General features: G+C 35.9%; 3 protein-coding genes and 1 long non-coding RNA gene across 8 annotated transcripts in view; 2 read left to right on the top strand and 2 right to left on the bottom strand.

Annotated features, from left to right (window-relative positions):
• The first annotated feature begins 5,167 nt into the window (after nt 1–5,167).
• Nucleotides 5,168–26,372, top strand: part of LOC137137584 (uncharacterized) — a 44,820-nt gene continuing 23,615 nt past the window's right edge. The window contains exon 1 of the long non-coding RNA XR_010915754.1: nt 5,168–5,393. This is a non-coding gene — a long non-coding RNA (uncharacterized lncRNA). The remainder of the gene's footprint in view (nt 5,394–26,372) is intronic.
• On the bottom strand, nt 7,775–13,325 carry LOC137137568 (low affinity immunoglobulin gamma Fc region receptor II-a-like). Of its 3 annotated transcripts, XM_067524023.1 has the most exons (7): nt 13,280–13,325; nt 12,827–12,871; nt 12,473–12,718; nt 12,150–12,395; nt 11,851–11,979; nt 11,623–11,666; nt 7,775–11,224 (listed from the first exon to the last, which is right to left on the bottom strand). In XM_067524023.1, exons 1-6 carry the CDS (start codon nt 13,308–13,310, stop codon nt 11,623–11,625), a joined length of 741 nt encoding a protein of 246 aa, XP_067380124.1. In that variant the 5' UTR covers nt 13,311–13,325; the 3' UTR covers nt 7,775–11,224. The 3 variants fall into 3 exon arrangements, 2 of the variants coding, with proteins under 2 accessions (XP_067380124.1, XP_067380125.1); XR_010915740.1 differs by having other exon boundaries at nt 11,623–11,979; XM_067524024.1 differs by lacking the exon at nt 11,851–11,979.
• LOC137138014 (low affinity immunoglobulin gamma Fc region receptor II-b-like) lies at nt 18,372–20,369 on the top strand. Its single transcript, XM_067524911.1, has 5 exons — nt 18,372–18,417; nt 18,609–18,665; nt 18,918–19,172; nt 19,278–19,523; nt 20,221–20,369. The coding sequence occupies exons 1-5, from the start codon at nt 18,387–18,389 to the stop codon at nt 20,367–20,369; spliced, it is 738 nt and encodes a 245-aa protein (XP_067381012.1). The 5' UTR covers nt 18,372–18,386.
• The window catches only part of LOC137137539 (butyrophilin subfamily 3 member A2-like), a 55,529-nt gene continuing 51,995 nt past the window's right edge, over nt 22,839–26,372 (bottom strand). For 2 of the 3 annotated variants that reach the window (XM_067523978.1, XM_067523977.1), the window contains exons 3-7: nt 25,294–25,403; nt 24,763–25,104; nt 24,109–24,387; nt 23,908–24,015; nt 22,839–23,608 (exon numbers count right to left, since the gene is read on the bottom strand). In XM_067523978.1, coding sequence (XP_067380079.1) covers nt 22,983–23,608; nt 23,908–24,015; nt 24,109–24,387; nt 24,763–25,104; nt 25,294–25,402 — 1,464 coding nt within the window. In that variant the 5' untranslated portion in view covers nt 25,403 and the 3' untranslated portion in view covers nt 22,839–22,982. Of the gene's footprint in view, nt 23,609–23,907; nt 24,016–24,108; nt 24,388–24,762; nt 25,105–25,293; nt 25,412–25,864; nt 26,097–26,372 lie in introns of those variants that run through there. The other variant, XM_067523976.1, reaches the window with a different exon arrangement.

The raw sequence follows: 26,372 nt of genomic DNA, 5'->3' as shown, positions 1-26,372 counted from the left end.
TTTTGGTTTTAACACAAGCATCTTTTCTGTTGTTACTTTGATTTCATTGTAATTCTATTTTCCTTTAACAGTTTATGCTTAGTTTATGCTTTTTTTTTGAGACACCAACACCAGGATCAGACGTAGGTGAGTATCATGCAATTAACAACGCAAAGCATTTACATTGTATATTTCTTCCATTACAAAATTTATTTCAGTAAGTAAGTATGTTAATTAGCAATTTAATGTACCATAATCTACCTTCATTACTACAGTAACTAATACAGAATATCAGTATTGCAGTGTCTCAGGAAGAGGCTGTCACTGTATATCAAGATAATGCCACTACTTTCAATAAGTATAAAAACCCATTATTTTATATTGGAATGTGAATAGTAAATAAAATAAATGGGTGGCCTTTTTAATCTAAATGCATACGCAGTATGGTTTTCTTTAAACTACAAAAATAATTTGTGTTGAAATTGGTGTTTGCAGTTTTCTTCTTATGGTTCAGTCTATGAACAGGTGTAGCTGTTAGGTGGGCAAAAAAAAAAAAAAAGAGAGAGAAGAGTTAGGTTGTTTAAAGTTAACCACATGACATGTTTATGTGGTTGTGATATAACTGGAATATTTGGTGTTGTTACTATGACCAAAAGAAGTTCAGACAGACATTTTTGATCAGCCAACTGTACTTATCTGCATTAATATTATTTAATCCTGCTTTTAGAAATATACAATATGTGCCTTGACAAACATAAATAGCATCATTAATAACTAATCTACTAACCTTATTGACTTGTATAATTCTGTGTTTTCCAGGTTTCTGTCGGGACAAACACCTGTCTGAAGGATGAAACACTGTGCGAGACAAATAAAGAAATGCAAACATACTTTAAGCAGCCACCGTAATGTGTAGCTTTTTAAGTGAACACACCCACTTTTCAGCTTTTTGATGAACATATGACCTTCAATTACCAATCAAGTTATTTCTTTGTCATTTAGCTTTATAGCCCAAATCGTATCATTCTTCAGAATTCTTGATTTAGTATTAAGAAGGAAGAAGTACTGCTATCTCAGTGCTTTAGTAAAAGCATAGAATGTGAACATTGATAGTATACTGCATCCAGCAGCGGCTCATTTTTTAGAACTGACCATTGTAACCATTCAGTGGTTATAATGACAAAAGTTGTTGGCTGCTTTTGGTTTCAGCTGTGTCTAATAATCATTCATTCCATAAAAACGTGTTGGTAAAGCTGAACTCTCTCTGTAGATGGTGTCTCTACTCAGCCAAAGATTATTTGTGTGAGATGATGCTTTATTGTGTATCTCTGTAGAACCACTGCAGTGGGACTGAGTATTAATATAGTCCAGTAGAATGATGCATTTTTACTGTAGAATCCAGTCATTTCAATTTCAAAAGCCACATTGTCCCAGTTAATGTTTTCATTAGCTTGTTATTTTTATAAATGTAATACACTTTCTGGACTTTGAGTATTTGGATTAAGTAGGTGCTGAAAAATAGTGTGTCAGATTAAGTAAGATGGAGCGGGTATCTCAATGTGTCAGACACATATTTAATGTACATTTGCTATAGCTAAATGACAGGACAGGACGAGTTCTGTTCTTGGATGGATAGATGAGATGTCTTTATATACTGCTATTAATAAAAAAGTATTTGGATCATGGACAAAACCTGATTGGGACCTCCCTATCCAGTTGAAGCCTACACATACACACATGTATTTTTGAAGTGTAACAAATATTCTGAATAGGTCTCCAAGTGTTCCACTGTTATCAGCACAGAGAAGTAAGGAACCTGTCGCAGTCCAGCTCGTTGTTTATTTCTTGCCCAGGAAGTCAAAGAGAGACAGTTTAATGCATACTTTATGACAACTAGCCCAAGTTCTAATGGCTACAGTTGTTAATAACAATACAATCTAGTTTTAATTCTCTTAGTTAGGAATCCAAATTTTTGGTGATACATAATAGTTTGACATGATGTGATTTCAATTTGATTCAGGGTTCTGCAATCTATTTTAAATGTTATGTGGTGTTTCAAATACACTTGACACATAATGTGTCCTTATCAGCTCCAGATGTGAAAGCTTTCTTCACAGCACTAGCTAAACAGTAAATTCTCTTACCTTTTTGTGTTGGCACACATTCAGCATCTAGCCACAGCTAAGGAAGAGCTGCACGTTCAGTATGCAACACATTCTTAAAGAATCAATCTTTAATTTGGGAAAAAGTGTCAAATTTTCTTTTCTTTGTCACAGGTGAAATTTTTCTGCGTATTGATCCAAACAGACTACAGTTCTTTGAATATAAATCCACATCATTATGGTGTGCAGGCTCTCAGGTTTTCAGCTTTTTGTCTCATCAATATGCAGCATTCTGTTTTTAGATTTTAAGTATAACTATCTCAGTGCTTTAGTAAAACCTTTTTCCCAGTACATCCAGCAGTTTCTCATTGTTTGTCAGAACTGACCACTGCATTTACTGCTTATGACAAATGTTTAAGCTGTAACTTATAATCATTCATTCCATATAAACTTGTTAAAGTTGAACTGTCTCTGTAGTTGGTGTCTTTATTCAGCCAAAGATTGTTTCTGCTGATATATTTGTTGCATTGTACCCCACTTTTAAGTCGCTTTGGATAAAAGCGTCTGCTAAATGACTAAATGTAAATGTAAATGTATTTCAATGTGTCAGATGCATATTTAATGAACATAATGTAAATGGTAACATCAAGTCCTATCAGAGAGTTCACATTTCACGAGATGCAAGTGCAAGAAAGAAGAGAAAGGAAGTTTTTTATTTATTTTTAAAATTTTAATATAGCTTTAAGTGCATGGGAATAGTTCTGTTTTCAGCATTTTTTTTTTAATATTGGGAGTGCGTTTGGTAGATTGGTAAATTTTGGAATTATAAAGTCAATTATGTTAGTGAAGCTCACATTCTATTGGCCACAGTGGATCAGTGTTCATTTCTTGCCCAGGAAGTCACAGAGTCAGTTTCATGCACCCTGTGATTAGGAGAAATAAAGAAAAATTGACCTCAGTGGAATTAGGTTGGGGTTGTGATTTTACTAATGTAATAAAACAGGAACAATTTCCCCCAGAGCAACTGAATCTAAAAAAAAGGTTATATTGCTATAAACTGCAGTGGCCTGTATCCTGCTGAAAAAAAAGGAAGTCCTTCAACAACCACTTATTTTACTTCTACTCAGTCACCTGCTCAGTTTGCAGAGAGACAACATGGAGGTGACATCGCTCTGCTTCATATTGTGTGAGTACTATCTGGAGTTAACTGACTTTAAACTTAGACTCTTCTGATACACTATGTGTTTACATTGGTAATATGAGAATTAATATTTAACATTATAATATATCCGAATCCTTGATAGCACCCAACAGAAGTGTATGTTTGCTGTAAGGACTGTATTTTAAGATAATAACAAATTTAGTTTCTGTTTGTTGTATGTACAGCATCTGCTTTTCAGCAGTTCAGTGTAAATTCATACAGTATGTACAGACATCTACTATAAACCTGATATTTAACTGTTCTGTCTTTCCCCTAGTGTTGAATCTGTTGTTGTTGCTCACTGCTCGAGGTAAAAGCAGCTACTCTGCTCAGAAAGCTGGTAAGTTTAAATCTATTTACTACCTGCAAACACAAATTATTTGTTCTTTTCCACCATGTTTGTACAGATTAACCTTTAGGTTTTCTTGCACTTTGCATGTGCGGAATTTTGCATTTACTGTTCTCAGATTTTGATTTACTTTTAGTCTTATGCCGGGTTCAGCCTGCATGATTACTAGCCCAAACATAATAACTAGATGTCTTAATCACTATACAATCTTGTATTATTTCTTTTAGGCAGAAATCCAATTTTTTGCTGCAATCGATTTTAAATATTATGTGTTATTTTAAACACATGATGTGTCATATTGGCCTCTTTTTATCTTTGCAGCATATTTTCTTGAAGAGTTGATTTATAATTTAGGAAGATGTCTCTAATTTTTCTTTTCTTGGTCACAGGTGAAGTTTTTCTGCGTATTGATCCAAACAAACTGCAGTTCTTTGATTATGAATCCATATCATTACGTTGTGCAGGGTCTCATGGCCCAACTGAATGGAGAGTTCTGAATAAGCTTCCCTCACAGCTTACTCAGTGGGAAACATCAGCAGGATTCTTAAACATCACACCTGCCCTTGTATCACACAGTGGACAGTACTTTTGTGAAAATAAAGAGGGAGAAAGAAGCAACAGCATCAACATCACCATCACTGGTACAGTTTGTTCTATCTTGACGGACATAGTATATTGCTAGATTTATACTTTTTTTACAGGACAAGTTTTGTATCTGTATTTAAGTAAAAATTTCGTTGTCCTTGATCTTCAGCTGGTGATATGATTCTAGAGAGTCCTGCTCCTCCTGTGAAGGAGGGAGACAATGTGGTTCTTCGCTGTAGAAAAAGATCTTTCCCCAACCTGCCAAGTGATTTCTACAAAGATGGCATCTTATTTAATACTGGATATTTAGGCGAAGTGATTATTGACAAGGTTTCTACATCTGATGAAGGATCCTACAAGTGTCGTATCTCTGTATCTCATGAAGAGTCACAAGAAGCCCAGCTGACTGTCACAGGTGAGACATATGAGTGTTTCTGACAAATAAATCATAGTATTTGCTGATCAATGAAGGAAAATATCAAATTTTTATTGTTACAATTCCAATATTTGTAACAAGACTTTAAATTTTAGGGTCATCAAAAGGTTGCTCATTGCTCATCAAAAGCTCATCTCATCGCAACCTTGGTCTGAAATTATAAAATTTCGTGCATTAAAAACCTAATTGGCATTGAAATAATTACACTTCACTGTCTGGAGTCCTTTAATGTTAGAACCAAATTTACTATCAAACTATCTTATTGTTTAAGAAAAAATAAAGTACAAAAATACTGTAAAATCAAACTGCTTGAATTTACGGTGTTTATATTTACAATGTGTTTTAAAATCGAAGAAAAAACTTACATAAAAATGAGCAAACAAAATATATATCCATAAATAGATTTTACTTTATCACCAAAAATGTTCCATCTGCTCTTCAGGAACAATGAAGAAAGGAGTTATTCTGTTTAACAGGTCTTTATTATCATCTTCTTTCTGGATTTTTTCCTCACTCATATTTCTACTATTATCTTTGTGTACTATCTTTATTAAAAATAATTTACAGCAGATTACACTTCTGCTCCTCAAGTAACAACATCCGAAAATGGCCAAGAGACACCAACTAGTCCTCACCCCGGCTCCAATCAGTTCTCCGTCCTGTTATCGATTATCTTCACAGTGTTTTGTTTGGCTGTACTGCTGTTGGTGGTGGGAATACTGCAGTGTCGGAAACACAGAGGTACAGAAAATACATTACTTCAGTTGAGTAGAAAGTACATCTTAAACTACACTCAAAGTTCATTTTCATTTTGTTTTGTACTTTTCTAGTTTTAAGGCAAAAATACAATTCAAATTCTCCGTTTTACTTAAATTTTTGCTTTCTTCCATGTAGTTTCATGCTTTTCTTCACCAACACCAGGATCAGAAGCAGGTGAGTATCAAATAATTAACGACATTAAAGCATTATATATTTCGTCCATCATAACATCTATTTAGGTAAGAAAGGATGTTAGTCAGCATTTTATTGTATTTTAGACCACCTTCATTACTTAACCCTTTCTGCTAAAAATAACGTTCCTATACAACTAAACTGCAAACCCAATTTTGTTTTTCAAAGCAAAGTAATTTTAACATGTCATGTTTCCTGTGAGCAAAATGAGGATATTTTTACATATCCTGTATCCTGTTTACTGTATCAACATAAATCATGAGTTGTCATTGTTACGAAACACATCACTAAAATGTTACTAGACAACGTATCACCAAAATATCAGATCGTGTAGCATGGACCATGGACCACAAGGTCAGTGGTTCAATCCTCGCTCCTGGCTCCATGTCAAAGTGTCCTTGGACAAGACACTGTACCCCAAGTTGATCCCGGTGGGTCAGGTGAGCACTTTGCATGGCAGCCAACACCATCGGTGTGTGAGTGTGTGTGTGTTTGAATGGGAATCAACATTGTAAATCGCTTTGGATAGAAGCGCTATATAAGACACTATTTACCATTTACCATAAAGTCTAGTTTGTGTGATTAAAGTATATTATGGTTGTGATTATGTAGTTACCGGCTGGTGTAACATCATTTTACACCAAACATGTTATTACTTTTAAACACATCCACAATCTTTCTCTAAGTGGTTTTCTTGCCTCTTACCACCCTCCCCAACCACATCCAGGCAGCTCCCTTTGAACTTAATGAAAGTACAGTTTCATTCATTCAAAAGTAAATTCCATATTTTTATATTTTGCACAATGATGACGTCATTACATTTGCTACAAAAACGTCACACATTTGCAGTTTAGTAGTATAAGAATGTTACTACAATATGTAAAATATAAGTACATAGATTTTACAATAATGCTGCTTCTTTTAGGACGTATGATTAAATAAAGCAGGAGTAAATGATAATTTTTTAACAATTTTTTGTATGTTTCAGTCTATGAACATGTCGGTGCATCTGTTCGGCAAGCAGCAATAAACGCTAATGTCACAAAACAAAAGAGGAAAAGAGGTAGGTTGTTCAATTGAACCAGGTGACATGTTTATTTAAATCCACATTAGCATCACTGGTTACCTCTAAGTGATAATGCAGTACTAATGTGGTACCTTTAAAAAACATTAAAAATCAATATTGTCTTTTTAAATTTGAACTTGTAAAATGTGAAACTACCAGACACAAACCAGTGGAGATAATTCTATTAAAATCATTTATGGATATATTACATAATTAAAAGCTAGTTATGACCTTACTGTAATCAACTAGCTGCAATCAGCACTGACAAAAAGTGGAAAGTTTTTACTAAATTTCACATAGAGGCTACTGTATTCTTTATGTTCATATTTCAGGATGTCAGGAAAATGTAGCAGATTCAAAGAATGTAACGTATGCTGCTGTCATTGTAAAGAAGAAGGACAGAGGTATGTTTTTAGTTATATAATCAATCATTTACTAAAAGTGAAACAAACATATTGCATTTGTCTGCATCGTTTATTAAAATCCAATAGCCTATTGAAACTAAATGAAATACCTTCATGTGAAAGCTTCATGTAACTTGCAGCATCTGTGTCTATTTTTAAGAATGTTTCTTACAGTCATACTGATAAACCACCATTTTTAATCTTTACATTGTGTTTCCATGTTTGAAAAGACTTTATATGATAACAGAACTGCTGCAACATTTAATTAACCTCACTGCACTACCCTCAATGTTTTAGATGAGTTTGTAATAGTTTACCCAACTTTGATATAAAACAGATTTGTTTTTTATCTATATTAATATCTAATACTGAACAGCTGTGTCAAAATGTACATGCAGTCTTTTTTTAAAAGTTAATATTTCCCTTCTCAGTTTCTAGAGAGCCAAACATATCAGATCCAAACAGATCGACCTATGCTGTTATCATGCAGAGGACGGAGACAGGTACTGTCATTGTTTGGGTATTGAGGTGCAGACAGTAGAGTAGAGCATTTCCCAAAGTTTCATAACTTTTAAAACCACTTGTAATAATCACAATTATATACAGTTAAGCATTTAAAATATTTCTATTAAATATGTTAATATGTTTATTTCTGCCTTCTAGGTTGCTAACAGGAAAAAACACCTGGCAGAAGAATAAAAGACTGTGTGCAAGATGAAGAAATGCAAATAATTCTTTAGACAGCCACAGTTATTTGTAGTTTTATAAGTGAACGTACCCAGTTCACATCTTTTTATTTTAATTAACAAAGTTATTTCTTTCTCTTTTAGCTTATCAAGCATCAGCATTGTGTATTTTTCTGTTTTGTTTTAAATAGAATGGCTGTTGAAAGCATTCTGAAATAAACTAACACCAAGTTGTATCAGGTCCAAAACCAGCATTAGTTTTCACCAGCACATCAGAGTATTAAAAGTGTTGTGGTTTGTTACAGAGTGACAGTTAAACCACCCTGTTTTATCTGCTCGGTCTGATCCCACGTCTGAAGACGCTGTTATCGAGAACGGAGCTGCTGCAGCCCTTAAAAAAAACTCTCTGTGGTTAATGTCTTGTTAAGCATCAGGTTGACCTCACACAAACTCATGAAGTGGCAGGTCATTAACTGTACATTACTGAGACAATGAAGTAATGATACAAGATAATCTGTTCAGTTTGTCTATATTATAATAATAATACTAATAGCAATAAGTAAATTTTTTGTCTTCGTACAACTGTCAGACCTGCAGCAGCAGTGTGTATAAGTTCAATTTTCCCTCTGTGTGTTAAGAACTTTAATTTAATGCAATGAAGGAACAAAACACTGAAAGGTTTCACTGCATTGACACTGTGTCACCTTTCTGTTCCCTGTTTTCCCCAGCTTCACTTCCTCTCTCCAGCTTTTATTTTGTAGCCCCTCAGCCTACTTCCTGTCTTTAGTGTCATCAGCTTTCCAATATAGCAATATAATCAACATGTCAGTATCTACAGTGTTCTTTGACCTACAGCCTCAATAGCAGCATGAGGGAGTAAGTGAGATGTAGACTTACTTAGAGACACTGTGGCTAACACAGTCACAGAGCTCCGTGACTGAAACAGAGACACGTAAGAAGTGGAGACAGTGGAAATTCCCCATATGATATATTTGATTTTCACTACAAGGGCAATGGTGTAAACACCATGGCAGAGCCATCTCTATTTCCTTAGGAGGCCCAGGTCCTTCAACATCTGGAAGAAACTGCTGTAGATGTTTTATGTCTGTGATGGCCAGCGTTCTCTTCTTTCCTGTGGTCTTCTGAGAAGACAGCTACAGGGACAAGGACACCAAGAGACTAGACAAGCTGGTCAGGAGACCTTACAAATGAAAGAGAAGTAGTTCAGCCTTAACCACTTGGGGGACTGTTGCTCTTGCTGGTTCTTTTAATGACACCAATTCTTGGATTTTTTAGAACATGCTCAATACTGTGACACTAGTAGGAGTCTGTTGTCCATTTTCAGATGTTGTTACTTGAGGAGGAGAAGTGTAATCTGCTGTTAATTTGTTAATTTTTTTCTTTGATGTTAAAACACATACTGTGAATTCAAACAGTTTGCTTTTACAGTATTGTTGTACTTTATTTTTATTTTTTAAACAATAAAATAGTTTGATAAGTGATATTTAAAGGACTCCAGAGAGTGAAGTGTAATTATTTCAATGCCAATTAAGTTTTTGATGCATGTAATTTTATAATCTCAGACCAAGGTTGTGATGAGATGAGCTTTTCTGACACCACATTCAAGAAAAAAAAAAATTGTTCCATAAATGTTTGTATTATATAATCAATGTCGCAACCTTTTGATGACCCTAAAATTTTAAGTCTTGTTACAAATATTGGAATTGTAACAATAAAAAATTGAACTTTTCCTTCATTGATCAGCAAATACTATGATTTATTTGTCAGAAACACTCATATGTCTCACCTGTGACAGTCAGCCAGAATTACATCACCAGCTGAAGATCAAGGACAAAAAAATCTTAACTTAAATAAAGATATAAAACTTGTCCTGTAGAAGAAGTAGAAATCTAGCAATATACTATGTCCATAAAGAAAGAATTTCACAGAAATAATTTTCAATAATATTATACTCACATAGGTGGAATGTTTGCAGAAAGCCACAATGTCAGAGAAGGATTATTAATTCTTAGCTGCAGTTTTTAAAGTTATCACTGAAGCTCTCAGATGATTTTACCATTATGACAAATAACACAAGTCATTTAGCAGATGACTTTAGGAACTAAGGACAACTACATTGACATGTAGGTGAAGTAACGGTAATTGAACCATTGATCCTGCAATTTGTGAGCAACTGTTTTAATAGTTATTAACAAACTGTACCAGTGATGGTGATGTTGACGCTGTTGCTTCTTTCTCCCTCTTCATTTTCACAAAAATACTGTCCACTGTGTGATACAACGGCAGGTGTGATGTTTAAGGATCCTGCTGATGTTTCCCACTAGGTAGACTGTGAGGGAAGCTTTTTCAGAACTCTCCATTCAGTTGGGCCATGAGACCCTGCACAGCGTAATGATATAGATTCATATTCAAAGAACTGCAGTTTGTTTGGATCAATGCGAAGAAAAACTTCACCTGTGACAGAAAAAAGAAAAACAAGAGACATCTTCTTAAATTATAGATCCATGCTTTAAGAATAGATGTTGCAAAGGGAAAAAAAGGAAACCATTATCACACATTGTGAATCATTTCCATTTGAAATAACACATAATATTTAAAATCGTTAGCAGCAAAAAATTGGAATCCTGACTAAGAGAAATAATATGAGATTGTATCTAGTTATAATGCTTGAGCTAGTAATCATGCAGGCTAAACCCGGCATAATACTAAAAGAAAATTAAAATCTGAGAACAGTAAATGCAACATTTCTCACATGCAAAGTGCAAGAAAACCTAAAGGTTAACCTGAAAATATACATGTACAAACATGGTGGAAAAGAACAAATAATTTGCGTTTGCAGATAGTAAATAAGTCTCAACTTACCAACTTTCTGAGCAGCGTAGCTGCTTTTACCTCAAGCAGTGAGCAACAAGAACAGATTCAACATTCTTGGTAAGACAGAATAGTTAAATATCAGGTTTATAGTAGATGTCTGTACATACTGTATGAATTTACACTGAGCTGCTGAAAAGCAGATGCTGTACATGCAACAAACAGAAACTAAATTTCTTAATATCTTAAAATACAGTCCTTACAGTAAACATACACTTCCCACCTTTGGCTGAATAAAGACACCAACTACAGAGACAGTTCAACTTTAACAAGAAATTTATATGGAATGAATGATTATAAGTTACAGCTGAATCATTTGGCATAAGCAGTAAATGCAGTGAGAAGCTGCTGGATGTACTGGGAAAAAGGTTTTACTAAAGCACTGAGATAGTGATACTTAAAATCTAAAAACAGAATGCTGCATATTGATGAGACAAAAAGCTGAAAACCAGGTACGTTCACTTAAAAAGCTAAAACTAGCTGAGGCTGCATAAATGAGGTTTGCATTTCTTTATTTATCTTGCACACAGTCTCTCTTTCACTCTTCAGTCGAGTGTTTTTCCTGTCAGAAACCTAGAAGACACATACAGGTCAAGGTTAAGAGATTAATACAGCTATTTATTTCCGTCAAGGCACATGTTGGGTAAAAGAAACATACACAGATATAACACCTATATTTAAATTTGCCGATCAAAAATGTCAGTCCTCAGTAAACACATTGGCTTTCACAAGTGATTTTAAAACTTACTTCAATGTGCATTTAGTCTTGATATTCCAATAGAAATTAATGCATTTTTAAAATCACACTTATAATAAGCAGTAGTATTATCTTGAATCAGAATCTTTTTGAAACACTACAACACTAATATTTTGTGTTATGTAGTTTATGCTGTTGGAGGTAGTCTAAGTCAAAGTATTGAAAGAAATACACAATCTAAATGTTTTCTGTTTTTTAATTATTTGATACTCACCTAGGTCTGCTCCTGGTGTTGGCGTCTCAAAAGAAAAGCAAAAACTAGACAGGAGACAGGAAAGTCCAAAAACGTAAAAAAGAAAATTAGCATCAGATTTCTTTCCAGAAATTTACAATAAACTTAGTCTTTAAAAAAAGATGCTTGTGTAGATGCCCCCCAAAAAATGAGCATGAACTTTAACTGCAACATACTTTCTGTTACTCCAATATATTGTATAGTTTGTACCTTTGTTTTTCCAACACTGCACTAGCCCCACCACCAACACCATCACAGCCAAACATAAAGTAGTGAAGATAATCCGTAAGATTTCAACGATTTCACCGGAAAATTTTGATGAGGTGAACTTTTCTGGGACTGCATTCAAGACAAATTACATTGTTCCACAAAATGGTAAATGCAGGTTATTCCTTCCGTTTGAGTGTATTTGTATTATGTAGTCAACTTTTCAAACGTCTTATGACCCTAAACTTTTGTCTAGTTATGAATATTGAAATTAAAACACAGCAAGTTGTGAAAGCACTCACCTCTGACAGTCAACCAGCTCTCTGGTGACTCTCCAGTTGTAGAGTTACTGCACTTGTAATATCCTTCATCAGACTTGGAAACACTGTTGATTGTCATGTTTCCTGCAGAGCTGTTCTTGATGAAGAGTCCGTCTTTATAAAAAATGGCTGGGAGCTGGGAGAAAGTCGTCTTGTTTCGGCAGCGCAGACTCACAGTTTGTCCCTCCATTACAGGAAGAGCAGGACTCTCCAGGATTACAAAACCATCTGATCATCCATAAAGTTCATGTTAGTCTCAGTTTACAATAAATAAATAAATAACTGTCATCCTCACACAAACCTACCAGTAACAGTAATGTTAACACTGTTGCTTCTTCTCCCACCACCAGCATCACACCACCATTCTCCACTGTCTTCAGGATAAATATTCCCGATGGTGCAGGATGATCCTGTTGATGTAGGACTGCAGGGTATTGTCCCTTTGTGCTCTTTTACAACTTGACAATTGAAGACCCCTTCATAGTAAAACATCACTGTCTCATATTTGAAGAACTGCAGTCTCTTTGGAATGACCTCAAGAAACGCTGCAGCTGAGACAAAAATTAAAGATAAATATTCTATAAATCATCTATATACTGTATAAAAAGCAACAATTTATTTAATGTGCTTTAATGAGCACAATTAAAAAATGTGCTTACCAACATTATGAGGATGTGCACACAACAGGATCATCACACTCACCGCTGAAGAGACAGAGCATCACAAAAAGGCATTGGTAGCATCTATAAGCTTTTTGGATTCCCACAAATATTACAGCTACTCCTCAAGTTCAGTGTATTTTATATGTTACCTTATAAGTGGTGAAGTCTTTCTGCTCGAATGGTTATGTTCAAAACAAAAACATTACCAGCACTTCAGCTTTTAGGATTAAATTAAATTAAATTAAATTAAATTAAATTAAATTAATTTAAATTAAATTAAATTAAATTAAATTAAATTAAATTAAATTAAATTAAATTAAATTAAATTAAATGTAATGTAATGTAATGTAATTTAATTTAATTTAATTTAATTTAATCATTTCAATCATTTCAAATTAAATTAAATTTAATCATTTTTCAAAATCAGTATTACAGGACATCAGTACTCACGCAGTGTGAAAACAAGAGCTGTGGCCTCCATGTTGTTTCTATCCTGACTGTCTGAATATCAAACTCTAGTGAAGCGTTGTAAGGAGGGGTCTCTTCACACCTGGCCTATTTCTTAAGTAGCGGTTAAAGTGATGCTATTTTTTTCATTCCTGGTACCAAACCTTTGTTACTGATTGTAGCATCAGTGGGTGAAACAAAAAAAGAAGTGACAAAATTATCTGTGGTCAAAACATACACAAGAATATGAGGTGAAAGGACTAGTAGGCCGACACTTGCATGTAAAAACATTTAAAAATGTACTGCAGCCATTCTAGCATGAGACTACACTTGTGAGATGTGAGATAAAGCCATGGTCTGCATGGTTAGCAGGTTTACTGATTTCCTGTGTTAGCATGTCCACAAAAAGAACCGCTGAAGCAAATTAGTTCTACATTTGTTCATTAACTGAATATGTTTAATATCATTCAATATAATGATGCAAAATTAAAAAGAAATTACAGTCCATGAATGCCTCTAACAACTGAAGTTATGAAGTTGCATAAATAAGAGCCACAAATGTCAATAACAAACTGGCAACAGCAGCAAAGTCAAACTTTCAAAGTTGATAGTTCAATCATCAGTCATCTTCTTAGAAAAGCAAATGTCTGGCTCACCTACCAGGTGTGTCCCTGGTAGGTAGGCTGGAATTTATTCCTTCAGACTCCTGCATCCCATCTTGCTGCACTGCCCATTAAGCTATCAGGCCATGGTACCATTTGGCATCACTATGGGACACTCCAGGAGCATCAGGGTAAGGTAACATTAGAATTAAAACTATACTATATACTACTACTATACTATATATTAAAACTATATAAGCAGGTATAAACAAGACAACAGAAGTTCTCCTGAAGATTCTTGGAGAGCTCCAGTTTATGTTTCTTTAAGGGAGCTACAACAGGACTTTGAGACTTTCATCATAGCATTGATCAGCATGAACAGCTTTGACTCCAGTCTTCTTCAGTGCCTCCACTAAAAGAGCTAACATGGAAACAGGACTGGTTTTGATGCGATAGTCTGCCTGTACTGAGGACAGTTGTAGATTTTCTAAAACCTCTTTTTCTGGTTGGCGTTTATTAAATGTCATCCAAGACTCCACAGTGTGTCACAGTCAGTCACAGTCACAGAGTGCTTCGTGGATCCAGATATCTCAAACATGATCTCTCAGCGAAAATAACGGAGTTTCACTTTCATAGAGTTAAGAAGTGTATGGTACTCTGACCTAAACAAAGTGGATAGGGACTTTCTAGAGAAGGCAAATCTGACTGGAACTTTTGACTCAGAATGGCCCAAAGTCTACCCAACAAACCATAACATTTGTTTCATGAATCATGCAGTAAAAAAAAACAAAAAAAACAGGCCTCCAATTTCTCTTTATAAAAAGACAATACAATAGCAGGGATCCTCCTGTGGTAATAGTAGTCTGCAACCCCCAGAGGGACCTGGGGTTGCTAAGCAGCAGGATGCTCCTGGACCTGAAACAAAACATGTCAGTGAGAAAATACGGGTCTAAATTTACTGGTCTGGGCCCATTGCTTATTTAAAAACACTGCCCACCCACTCACCTACCCCACAACTAAAGCTCCCAGGTGGCTTAGAATACTTGGTGTCCGGATTTAAATACTAAGAAACACATGCACTGTCACATACTTTCTTTCTTTGGTGGCCTCTTGATTCAAAACAACCTGACTTTAAGATCAGCCCACACAAGAGCAGTTGCACATTCAACTGTGTTTTTCTAAACCTGTTTCTATCTGTGGGTCTCTCGTGTGGTATCTGTCTGAAAAGAAGCTCAAATTCTGCCCATAGCGACTAAACTATTATTCACTCAGTGTTTGCCACCATTTTCTTGTTGACAACAAAACAATGTCCGTTCATGTTATTAAAGCAGCCAAAAGTCAGGTCTCATGTAAATTACCATTGTCCTTCCTGGAGTTTTTGAGGGGCACATATGTTGCCTCCTTTAGTTTAGCTATGCTGGTTCTCCCAGACACTAGACATGAAAAATATACCATAACATGGTAGAAGGACACATGGAAACTGTATATATCTATGCAATTCTTAAAAAAACAACAAAAAGTGTAACAATGTAAATTATTTGTGTGCTTTAAAATTGTAGAGCTATTTCCTTACTCCTATATCCTAGATTACGACACTTCATTGACCTTGGGCCACCTTTATCAAACCTATCATGGTTTTATCTTATTTGAATAAATTTGATGTTGTGTTGGTCTAAAGGGAGTTCAGCTTTACACTGAGTAAGACACAATGAGCTGAAACATTATGACCACTGACAGATGATATGAATAGGCAGAGAGCTTGGTAAGAGCCGAAACTGTAAGGTTTGTAGGCTAATCACAGTCAGCAGTGGCGAGTGTCTACTCACACTATTTAGTAAGCTGAGAAATTAAATGCTATAAATTGTTTTCACTATTTCCCCACAGTGAAGTACAGTACAGTATGAAAAGTTCCTCACCTGTTATTGAAGAAAAGGGGGGTTGAGAACAGGAAGGAGATGTTGGAGCATCTGTAGGGAAACAAAGTTGTGAAGGCCACCAGGAACTGGATCCCACTTTTCACACACATTCTGTCAGTAACGTAGGTGTTTACCTCTGGTGGTCGTATGGTTCTTCCTGCGCTGACGTAGTCCCATCAACACCAGCAGAGACACCAACAAAACACTGACACAATGCTGATGCCATCTTTATAGAACGTAGCTGAGAGGCTGGAGGACGTCTGCTTTTCTCTGCAGCACAGAGTCACATTATCTCCCTCCATTACAGAAGCAACAGGACTCTCCAGGATCACAAAACCAGCTGAACAAATGATTTGGAAATTATTTTTTGCTAAGAATTGTTGTATGTTGAAAATACTTATTAATTATTACACAAAGGGAACAAAGCTAAACAATAGGACATATAACACACTGGACAAATCAATGATTTAATCTCCAACCTGACATCTGTATAGACTAATGTAACAAGACTTTAACATGACATGAACTCAGTGTTTTACTCTTTACTTACAAGTGACAGTGATGTTGATGCTGTTACTTTTCTTTATTCCTCCCATTTCACACCAGTATTCTCCACTGTCCATCACTACATATGCAGGTGTTATAGTGCAGGGTCCTGTTGATTTGTCCCAGGTAGCAGCACATGATAAAACAGTTCCCTTTACCCTCCTCAGCACTCTCCAACCTTTCAGTCCATTCAGTCCTTCACAGCTGACATTAATGGTGCCATGTTCAAAGTGCTGCTGTCTGTTTGGAAAAACCTGAGGAAAACCTGCATCTGCAAGAAAGAGTTGGTGCCAAATTCAAATTCATCCTATTTCCAATTTCTATTAAATACTGAACAAATTCTTATTGGTCAAAATATGTAACTTAAATGACCTTAACTTGCCTCAAGTGACAAAGACAACATGTACACATAAAATTAAAAGTCAGCTTCTTACCATCTTTTAGAGAATAACTGAGGTGAAGCTGAACAACCAGCAGCAACAACATATTCATTGCCGTTAAAACAATGACAGAGAGCTGTGTGTCACAAGATAAGTTAGTGATTTATTAAGAGTTTATCAGCTACTATGTTACAAGTCTTTGTGACATTTTTTGTGACGCTTTTTTTTTTTGGTCTGCAAACTCAGAGTATATGAAAAGCATTAGAATAATTTTATCATAAAGACACATTGACTACATATTGTTATAAAATTAGTGACTGACTCTGATTTTAGAGGTACACTCAGTACTCACACAGACTGAGGTAGAGATCAGCAACCTGCATATTGAAGGTACAAGTTTATTTTTATTGTTTCTTCTCTGCTGACTGAGACGACTTCAGGTCTGTGGTTTCTCAGAAACCAGGTGGCAGCAGTGAGTCTGACTTATAGATCATACAGGCAGTAAAACACCACCAACAGATATTTGGACATGTAATTGGACATCACAATAATACATTTGGCCTTCTACTAGTATCAACTATGACTAAGATATTTATTGTCATTCTCCCCTTTCTCCTTTAAGACAGGCAGCCTGTTCCAACCCCCTGTGGGTTAAGTTACTATAGTGTTTTAGTGAACAACAGGAGGCAGGTCCAGAGTTTAGTTTCAACTTTTTACTGGCATAAGGAAACAAGCTGGAAAGAAACGAAAGTACAGGACGAAGACAAGTACACATGCTCTTTGTCAGTATACTGGACTAAATCTGACCTGAAATATTACAACAGTCCTACAAATCATAGAAATAAATGAATCGACTAGAGCATTATGCATTAAGGAAATAAAATCTAAAAGCCGCACTTTCATTCATTGAGGACAATAAGTAATAAAATCAACATATGTGATCGAAGATGACTGGTGTGAAAGTCCACATTCCTGTTGAAAATGTGACTATGAGGACACAGGGACACTCAACAGGTTTTTGCTTAAAAAACATGTTTTCTTTCTTTATTTTAGCAATAGCATTAGCATACTGTTATATTTCTGTTATACTTTCTAGATAAAAATTTACCTCGTACATTTTTGAAATCACTTTTTCATATGTATCCATGTCCATGTTACCAATGAGTTGCATTCGAATGTCATTAAATAAAATCTTTGTAAAATGTATAAAGGTTTCTATTGTGCCACAGCGAAAGCTCCGAGCATGGATCACCGACACAAAAGGGCATGAAAGGCAGAAGGGACTGGACAAAGCAATGATGTGTGATGTCTCTGGAATGAAAACGGGCTGGCAGAATTCATGGGGTCTGTCAGACATAGTGTCCCTACCTGGAGGCAAATACAGAAACTTTAACCATCATGCTTCTTGTGCAAAATCATTTTAGGATTTTATATTTGTTATATTTTCTTTTTTAAACAGCAATACCTAAAATTTTTATTTGAAGTTTAAGATAATTGTTCACTCTGTCACTGAGGTTGAAATGCAAAACTTTAAAGGCAAGAAAGCAATGAAACTTAAATCATAATGCGCATAAACAACCCTCTACAAAGGTGTGGTATCAGCCCCAGGAAGAGGAAGTTCTGACCTGTTGTCTAGTGTGTTTGGCTCAGTCAACAGCAAAGCAACATGGGGCTCAGGACTCTTAGCGTCAGGCTGTGTGAGTATTGTCTTTCATAAATGTTTAGGTGCCACTTTACTTTGGTTTGCAGCTTTAGGAGCTGCTGACATTTTTAGATAAACAAACAACGACACAGCAGATATATACACATATGAATTTATGGTTTGGATGTTTATTTAGAAATATAAAATGAAAATGTTTAATATTCATGTCTTCGATTGTCCCCTTAGTGCTACATGTGCTGATTCTGACTGGAAATGTTCACCACAGCCACGCTGGGGATGCAGGTAGGCTGAAGTTTATGGATTATTTGTCTAAATAAAACTCAACCATTAACATTTTGACTAAATACAACATAGTTTCAGTATCATTCAGCTCAACTCCCTGTGTAAAACCTTTCTTAGCTTTATAGTTTTTAGCGCCTGAAACATAAATTTCAGACATTTTTTTATACTAGAGTGAAATAATCTTTAATTTATTAGCTAATGGTTAAACCAACCTTTTCATCACGTTAGTCTTCCTCTTCCTCTGTGTTTCAGAGGATTTTTGGATCATTCCATCGAGACTGCAGGTCTTTGACGACGGCTTCATCTCTCTTAACTGTACGGGTCCTAACACCACGTCTGGATGGAGTGTGTTCAGGAGGCTCAAGGGAGAAGTCAGCATGTGTGTGAGCAACTGGGAGACAACGTCCGTCTGTGCTATCAAACCTGTTTATCCATTAGACAGTGGAGAATATTGGTGTGAGACTGAGGACAGACAGAGAAGCAACATCGTCAAAATTACGGTCACTGGTAGGATCACTGCAGCTACAGAGTTAAACTTCTATAATTTCATATCCTGCTGCAGCTTTTAAAACCAGATCAGATGACATGTTTAACATAAATCTTCCCAATCAGATGGCTCTGTGATCCTCGTGAGTCCTGTCCTTCCTGTAGTGGAAGGAGACTCTGCGACTCTGAGCTGCAGGAGTAAGAAGACGTCCTCTGCCCACGTAGCTGATTTCTATAAAGATGGCCTCCTCATCAGCAATGGCTCCTTTGGAGAGATGACCATCAGCAGGGTTTCTAAATCTAATGAAAGATTCTACAAGTGCAGCATCTCTGACTTTGGGGAATCACCAGAGAGCTGGTTGGCTGCTAGAGGTGAGATGATAAAATCCATTAATTTATTCCCACACTCATGTTCTTCTGCTTAATATGAAGTAGCAACCAGCAGCATTAGGGAAGAATTGGAAACTGAATGATTCAGTCTGTCCAAAGTTTGCACGGAAATTAATTAGTGCAGTAAACCTCAGTTTGGCAGACAACTCCCCATAAAGCCACCAATGTTTGCTTTAACTAATTAGTTTTTTAAAGCAAAAACAGTCATGTGTTAATGATCTTTCTCTAACTTTAAACTGCTTCCCTTGTTTAAACCAAACTAACAAACTGAAAACTAACCATTGAACTCTGTCATAACACAGTCCTGCTCTTTGTTTGCCTGCATCTGTTCCAACCACCTTCCTGCAACGTGCTTTCTAATCCTCTGAGCATCATCATCCACTGATCATGTTCCCTGCAGACATGTAAAGGTGTTTGCAGTTAATGCTGACTGTTGTGATAGCTTCATATTTAGCGTCCAGATATGAAAGTGATAACAATTTTAATAAGAAAGTGAATAAGCACTGAGTGTGGTTTTTAACATATTTAGCCTATTATTTGTTTCATACTGATGGACTCACATGTTTTACTGTATCTAATCACTTATTTGAAGACGTTACATGATTGTTTGCTTTTACAGTAACACATGGAGTTGAGCTGTGTTTCATGACGTTACATCACGCGTCCATTGTCTTTGCAGCAGTCCACAGAAAGACCGATGTCCCCTCAGACCACTCCTGTCATATTTATTCCATTTTGAGGATGGTTTTTACCATAGTGATTGTGGGTCTGCTGCTGCTGCTGGTGGGACTATTTCACTGTGGGAAACTCAGGGTTACAGAAAAATAACTGATAGTAGGAAGGATGCAGGAGTGTGAGGGAGTCGACTGCAGAGTTAAAATGATGGTGGTTATCATGTGCTGTATCTGTTGGTGCTGTTTATATTGTTTTTCTATGCACCAACCTGTTTTACTATGGAAACATCAGCCACAATAAGATTATGTACTGTAAATATGATGATTTTTATAAAAAATATTATGAACTAAAGTGGTTAAAATCAGCTCCACCTTTACCAACAGTGACCTTTGCCCTTTATTTTTGAATTCATTATTTAACATGTTTTGCCATAATTACTCTGAAAAGTATTGTTTAAAATTTACTTTCGTACTTAGACAATCTGCTTAGAACTTTTACTTGAGTAAAAGATATGAAGTGGTACTTTCTTTTTCAGGCCAACACTTGCGCATTTTCTCAATTTTTGAGATTGTGTACTTCTACCCCCTCTGCACAAAGTGTATCACATTTTGATGTGTATTGCTGTGGATGATCTGTGTACTTTTCTTACCTTTACCCTGAACTGCTTGTGGCATTTGTATAAGCACATTGTGATTATAATACTTTAGTACCACAAACTGTGGCAGGTTTCATCAGGTAAAATAAAGGTCTGAAACAAACGTCTGCTGCATTCTTATATTTACATTGGCAGTTAAGGTTGAAATGGAGGTTAAACCACATACTGAACCCACATGTGACCTATTTTAAAAAGACAGAGCCTCTATTTTATGTTACTTTAGCCACAGCACATGCAGGTGATAATTTGAGCTTCTGAGAGAGAGAAAGGAGCGAACAAAAAGGGCCTTATTCTTTGCCTGGGTAAGTTGAGGTACGACAAAAAAGCTGGCCATAAAGTAGGGTGTACTTTAGGACAAGTAGGTCGTGGTAGACAGACGGTCAAAAATGCTTGAAGTTTTCTGCAACAGATTTCCACTGGAGAATGAAGACTGAGACTGAAACAGTTTTTTTTTTACTACCAGCAGAAAACAAGCGACAGAGACTTATCGAAGGTGGGTGAAATCTTGTGGTTATAGAAAATTTGATACTATCACAAACTCTAGAAAGGACGACAAGCGATTGTGTCACAAAAATTTCGCATGAGGACTTTAATTTAGCTCCATTCTGTAACATTATGTTTTTGTTGTATCCATGAAGATGTTTGTACATGACATGACCTGATGTACAGTTCCCTGCATAACATTGAGGATTTTAAGATTTCTTACCATGTTTGTTTTGAACCTAAACTCAACCAAACTGCCATGTTACCACAATTGTAGTGCAGTAGTTCATGACAACTTATGATAAACAGGACTTTGCTTAATTTTAAATTTATATTTAACATTTTAAGGAGCAGTTTCATTATATTTAGCCATTTCCATGTCTTCAAAGTAGGGTCTGGTTACATTTTGCCCCGGAACAAAAATAACCTCATAATAAGTGTCAATGCCAAATTATGAACCACAGATCTTCTTACAATTTATTAGTAGCCTATCTGACCTTAATAAATGGATGATTAAGCCTTAATCAACATTTCAGAGAGCAGGGTGAGTATATTTGTTGGGTTCTTACACAGTTTATGGATAAAATCTACTGTCACATGAATGTGAACATAACAGCTATCATATGTTTAATTATAAGTAAAATGGGCAGCGTCATCATCAGAGGGGCTGGTGTTAAGATGTTTTCCCAAATTGTCTTCCTGCTCTGACACATCTATCTGCTTCCTCATCTTGAAAGATCAAATCAAATACCTCTTGCACAGTATGTCTTTTTACCTCAGACACTGAAATGTCAGCTCAGGTACCTTTATGAGGTTATTACCTCCCAACCCCACTTTTTTTTATCTCTCTTGATTGAATATATTAGTATCTACATTTCAGGTTCTTGTTGTTGCAGTTGCAGATCTTACGCCTGAACCCTCTGACCTCTGTATGACTTATGTTCCTTATGTTTATTATGTATGATGCCTCTTATGCTGTGTTCCTCTTTCACTGTTTATTTATTCCCACATGACCCTTCAAAGACCCACAGGTGCATGTTTCTGCAGGAACCTGGGGAAATGGTGGAAGCAGACAGTTTCAAACTCTTTGAACACTGTCACCACAGTCCCATAAAAAAAACTACACATATACGCTATGTGCATTTTCACGGTTTCAAGATTCACACTATTTTCCTTGATTTAACACATACTGTTAAATCTAAAATCCATTTTAATAGATATGAGTCGTTGAGGTGTTATTTTTACCTAAAGATAGACTAAAATATTGACACAATCATGACATAATGAATTCTTTTAATGGCTCTGAATAAAGCGTCTTCTGAGTCACGTCTCTCAGGTTCTCTATCAGTTTTTTATTTAGTTTTGACATTCACGTGTTTTACAAGTCGACTATTTACTGACAAATTCTGATTCAATTACAGGTTGCAGGACTTATTCTTATAGCACCATATTAGGAAATTATTTCAGTCCATGAAAACATGGAGTTTGTTGGAAATTCAAGTTTATTGTCCTACACAAATATAAAAAATCATCAATATACAACACGATAAAACACGATGTAAAAATTAAATCTGACTTTTTAAAAACTAAAATGAATAAACCAAATACTCTTCATATTTACACATCAATCACACAGGGACTTCAGATGACTGATTTTTTTGTTCCTCTTCTATTTCTCGCTGCTCTGACTCCAGCTTTGTCTGAATCACATGTCTCTGTTTCTCTGTCTCTGTCAGTTGTTTCTCTAATTGTTCTTTCTCATTCACTAGTTTCCCTTTCCTTTCTGTCATTTCATTAATCATTTTCTCTGTTGACTCCAGTAGTTTCTCTGTGCTCTGTATCATTTCTTCACATTCTGTTTTTCTGCTCTCCAGATGTATTTTGCTTTTTTGACGCTTCTCCATTTTTTTCTCTCTGTCCAATGTCGGCTTTTCCTTCAGCTTCTTCTTGTTCTCCTCTGTCTGTGTCTTCACCTCCTGCAATAATTGGATGAGTTTCTCTCTCTGGTTCTTCAGATCCTTCTTCTGCTCTCTCAGTGTTGTAATTACATGTTCTACATGTTGAAGTTCTTCATCCTTCTTCTGTAACTTCTCATCAAGATTTACCTTTGTCTTCTCCAAATAATTCACTTTCTCACTTCCTGTCATCAGATGTTCTCTCTGTCCTTCCATCAGAAGCTGAAGTTCTGCTGTGTTGTTGGATGTTTTACTCTTTTCTTTTTCCACCTCAGTCTCATCCTGATGCATCTTGGTCTCTGGGTGAACACAAAATTATTAAAGATTGAGAAACAAAGTATCCATGGAAGCACCGCAGAAATGTACTATAATAATTATTATTATGTTATGCTGCTTTGGTTCTTTAATTAACAACATACACTTTAGAGAGACATGAAACCAAGTCATAGAGAGAGAGAAACAACATGTCACAAAGTTTTACCAGGTTGGGACTTAAACCATGTGAAGTTACAATTGCATGTTAATTATAATTATTAATAACAACAAAGATAATAATAATCATAATTAATAATAGAAAATCAATAAACCTCTGACTTACTGTTTATTTTCCACACAGCAAAGACAACTGTTAGAACACACACGAAGCAAGCAACCAAGCTGATAGTGATGCGAACTGAAGAACTAAATTGAGCTGTGAAGAAATCATCTAAAATAATAAAACACAAAACCAAATATATTAAATACAATACATGTATCAGAAGCTGAGACAGAGATCAAATGACTAAAAAACATTTTTTACCTGGAACATGTATGTGTGTCTCTCTGGTCTGGTTGATGTTGTTCTGTTGGACTCTACAGTTGAATCTGTTTCCGTGTCTCTTGTCCACAGTGACTGTGCTGCTGACAGTATAGAGGTCATCAGGACCTCTGACTGTCTCTGTAGGTCCAGCAGAGAGGACGTTTCCCCCAACATCAAACCACAACACCTCAGGCTCTGGATACCAGCCTTCAGATTTACACTTCAACACTACCCCACTGCTGAGTTTGGAAATCTCTATCTCAGGTGAGGAGACAGAACCTGAAGTAGAAATGTCAAAAAGTTGCTTTTGGCATTTTATCATAAATAAACTTGATGATTGAAACAGTTATTTATACACTTCAAATGTTCCTTTGATGGACTAAAATGCCCCTTTCTTACAGTAGATACTCTTGTTGTTAGTCCTGGTCCCTCTCAATGCCTAAATCACTTATCACCTTGTTGCTTTTACAGTGCTGTCCACCCATTCATCTCTACTGATGCTTATCTAGGTCCTTATCACAGTGACAGTAATGCAGATGTCCAAATATAATATTATATATATATATATATATATATATATATATTAAGCAGTGCAGGAGAATATCTTTCTCTCTAAATATGTATTTATTCTTTTCCTGAATGATACGGACTCACCAACAAGAAGCTCAGACACATGGTCTGTGCTGGATGTTGGAAGAAAGCATCTGTATGTTCCTGCATCAGAGAGTTTCACTTTGGAGATTCTCAGTGAAATGTCTCCACACTTCAGTTTGTTGATGAATAGTGACGTCCTCCCAACATATGATGGATTCTGCTGCATCAGGAGCTCCTCACCATCGCGTCTCAAATGGACAAATCTAGGGTCTAGATCAGGTCTCGCCCACTCCACAGCAAGGTCAGTAGCATCAGCAGCAGGTTCCAGGTGACACGGCAAAATGACATCATCTCCAACCATCGCCACTATTGGTTGAGGAGAACCAATCACATGAGACTGACCTAAGAGGAAAGACTTTGTGTTATATATCACAGTAGATTTTCTGCTTTCTTTACATCAGTCTTGACAAATCCAGCTGTAGTCAGACTGGCCACAAGCTACGACAGACACAGTGGTTTTATACTTTGTGAGTCTGATATTTTACCTTGACAAACAAAGGCTTTCTTTTTTGTTTCTGTGTGCAACTTTACCTCCGCAGAATTGTGTTAACACAAGAAAGACAACTGTGTGGGAGAAAACCAAGACAGTGAAGTCACAGATGAATGGTTTCAAGAGTTGTCTGTCCTGAATGTGAATCATCCTGAAGTTCTGAAAATGAAAGTAATTCAATTGTGAAATGTGAAACCGACCATGACAAATATAAAACAAGGAAGTGTAATAATAGGTTTTTTCTTTTTGACTTGTGTGAATAATGTTTATGAATAAACAAAAAAGAAAGAAAGAAATGGGGGATCCTCACATGGTAAATTCGAAGCTGTGTCAAAATAAATAAAGCTAGTTTGGAAGCTTAGCTTTTTGTTGAAAGTAGAATTTAACCCTGGTAAAGTGTTTTTCTGTTGCCAGTGTGGAGCACAGATTCACATTTGACCTTTGAATGGAGCTCAAGGGTAACAAAAAGGACCTGGATATGTTTTGAAATCAACAAAAAAATGTACAGTGAGACGTTTTATCTAGAAAGTATAACAGAAATATAACAGTATGCTAATGATAATTGCTAAAATAAAGTAAGAAAACATATTTTTCATGCAAAAGTCCACATACCTGTTGTGTGTCCCTGTGTCCTCAGAGTCGATTTTCCTAACTCGAATGTGGACTTTCACACCAGTCATTTTAGATCATGTGTGTTGACTTTATCACTTATTATCTTCAATAAATGAAAGCGCATCTTTTAGATTTTATTTTCTAAATGCACAACACTCCACTATTTTCTTTCATTTCTATAATTCGTAGCGCTGTTGTAATATCTCAGGTCAGATTTAGTCCAGTATACCGACAAAGAGCTTGTGTACTTGTCCTCGTCCTGTACTTTCGTTTCTATTCATCTTGTTATCTAATGCCAGTAAAACGTTCAAACTGAAACTGAACTCTGGACCTGCCTCCTGTTGTTCACTAAAACACTATAGTAACTTAACCCACAGGGGGGTGGAACAGGCTGCCTGTCTTAAAGGAGAAAGGGGAGAATGACAATAAATATCTTAGTCATAGTAGATATTAGTAGAAGGCCAAATGTATTATTGTGATGTCCTATTACATGTCCAAATATCTGTTG

This window comes from Channa argus, chromosome 12 (assembly GCF_033026475.1).
Source record: "Channa argus isolate prfri chromosome 12, Channa argus male v1.0, whole genome shotgun sequence".
Lineage (NCBI taxonomy): Eukaryota > Metazoa > Chordata > Actinopteri > Anabantiformes > Channidae > Channa > Channa argus.
Note: the sequence above shows the minus strand (reverse complement) of the source record. Positions and strands in the feature narration are given on the sequence as shown.

Bases quoted from the DNA above. Each gene is read 5' to 3' on its own strand.
- LOC137137568 (XM_067524023.1), bottom strand. From the start codon at position 13,310: ATGGAGGCCACAGCTCTTGTTTTCACACTGC. The intron at 12,396-12,472 runs GTAGGTTTGTGT...ATGGATGATCAG, and splicing joins TGTTAACATTACTGTTACTG to ATGGTTTTGTAATCCTGGAG. The intron at 11,667-11,850 runs GTACAAACTATA...TCTCCTGTCTAG, and splicing joins GCAGTGTTGGAAAAACAAAG to TTTTTGCTTTTCTTTTGAGA.
- LOC137138014 (XM_067524911.1), top strand. From the start codon at position 18,387: ATGGGGCTCAGGACTCTTAGCGTCAGGCTGT. The intron at 18,666-18,917 runs GTAGGCTGAAGT...TCTGTGTTTCAG, and splicing joins CAGCCACGCTGGGGATGCAG to AGGATTTTTGGATCATTCCA. The intron at 19,173-19,277 runs GTAGGATCACTG...CTTCCCAATCAG, and splicing joins CGTCAAAATTACGGTCACTG to ATGGCTCTGTGATCCTCGTG.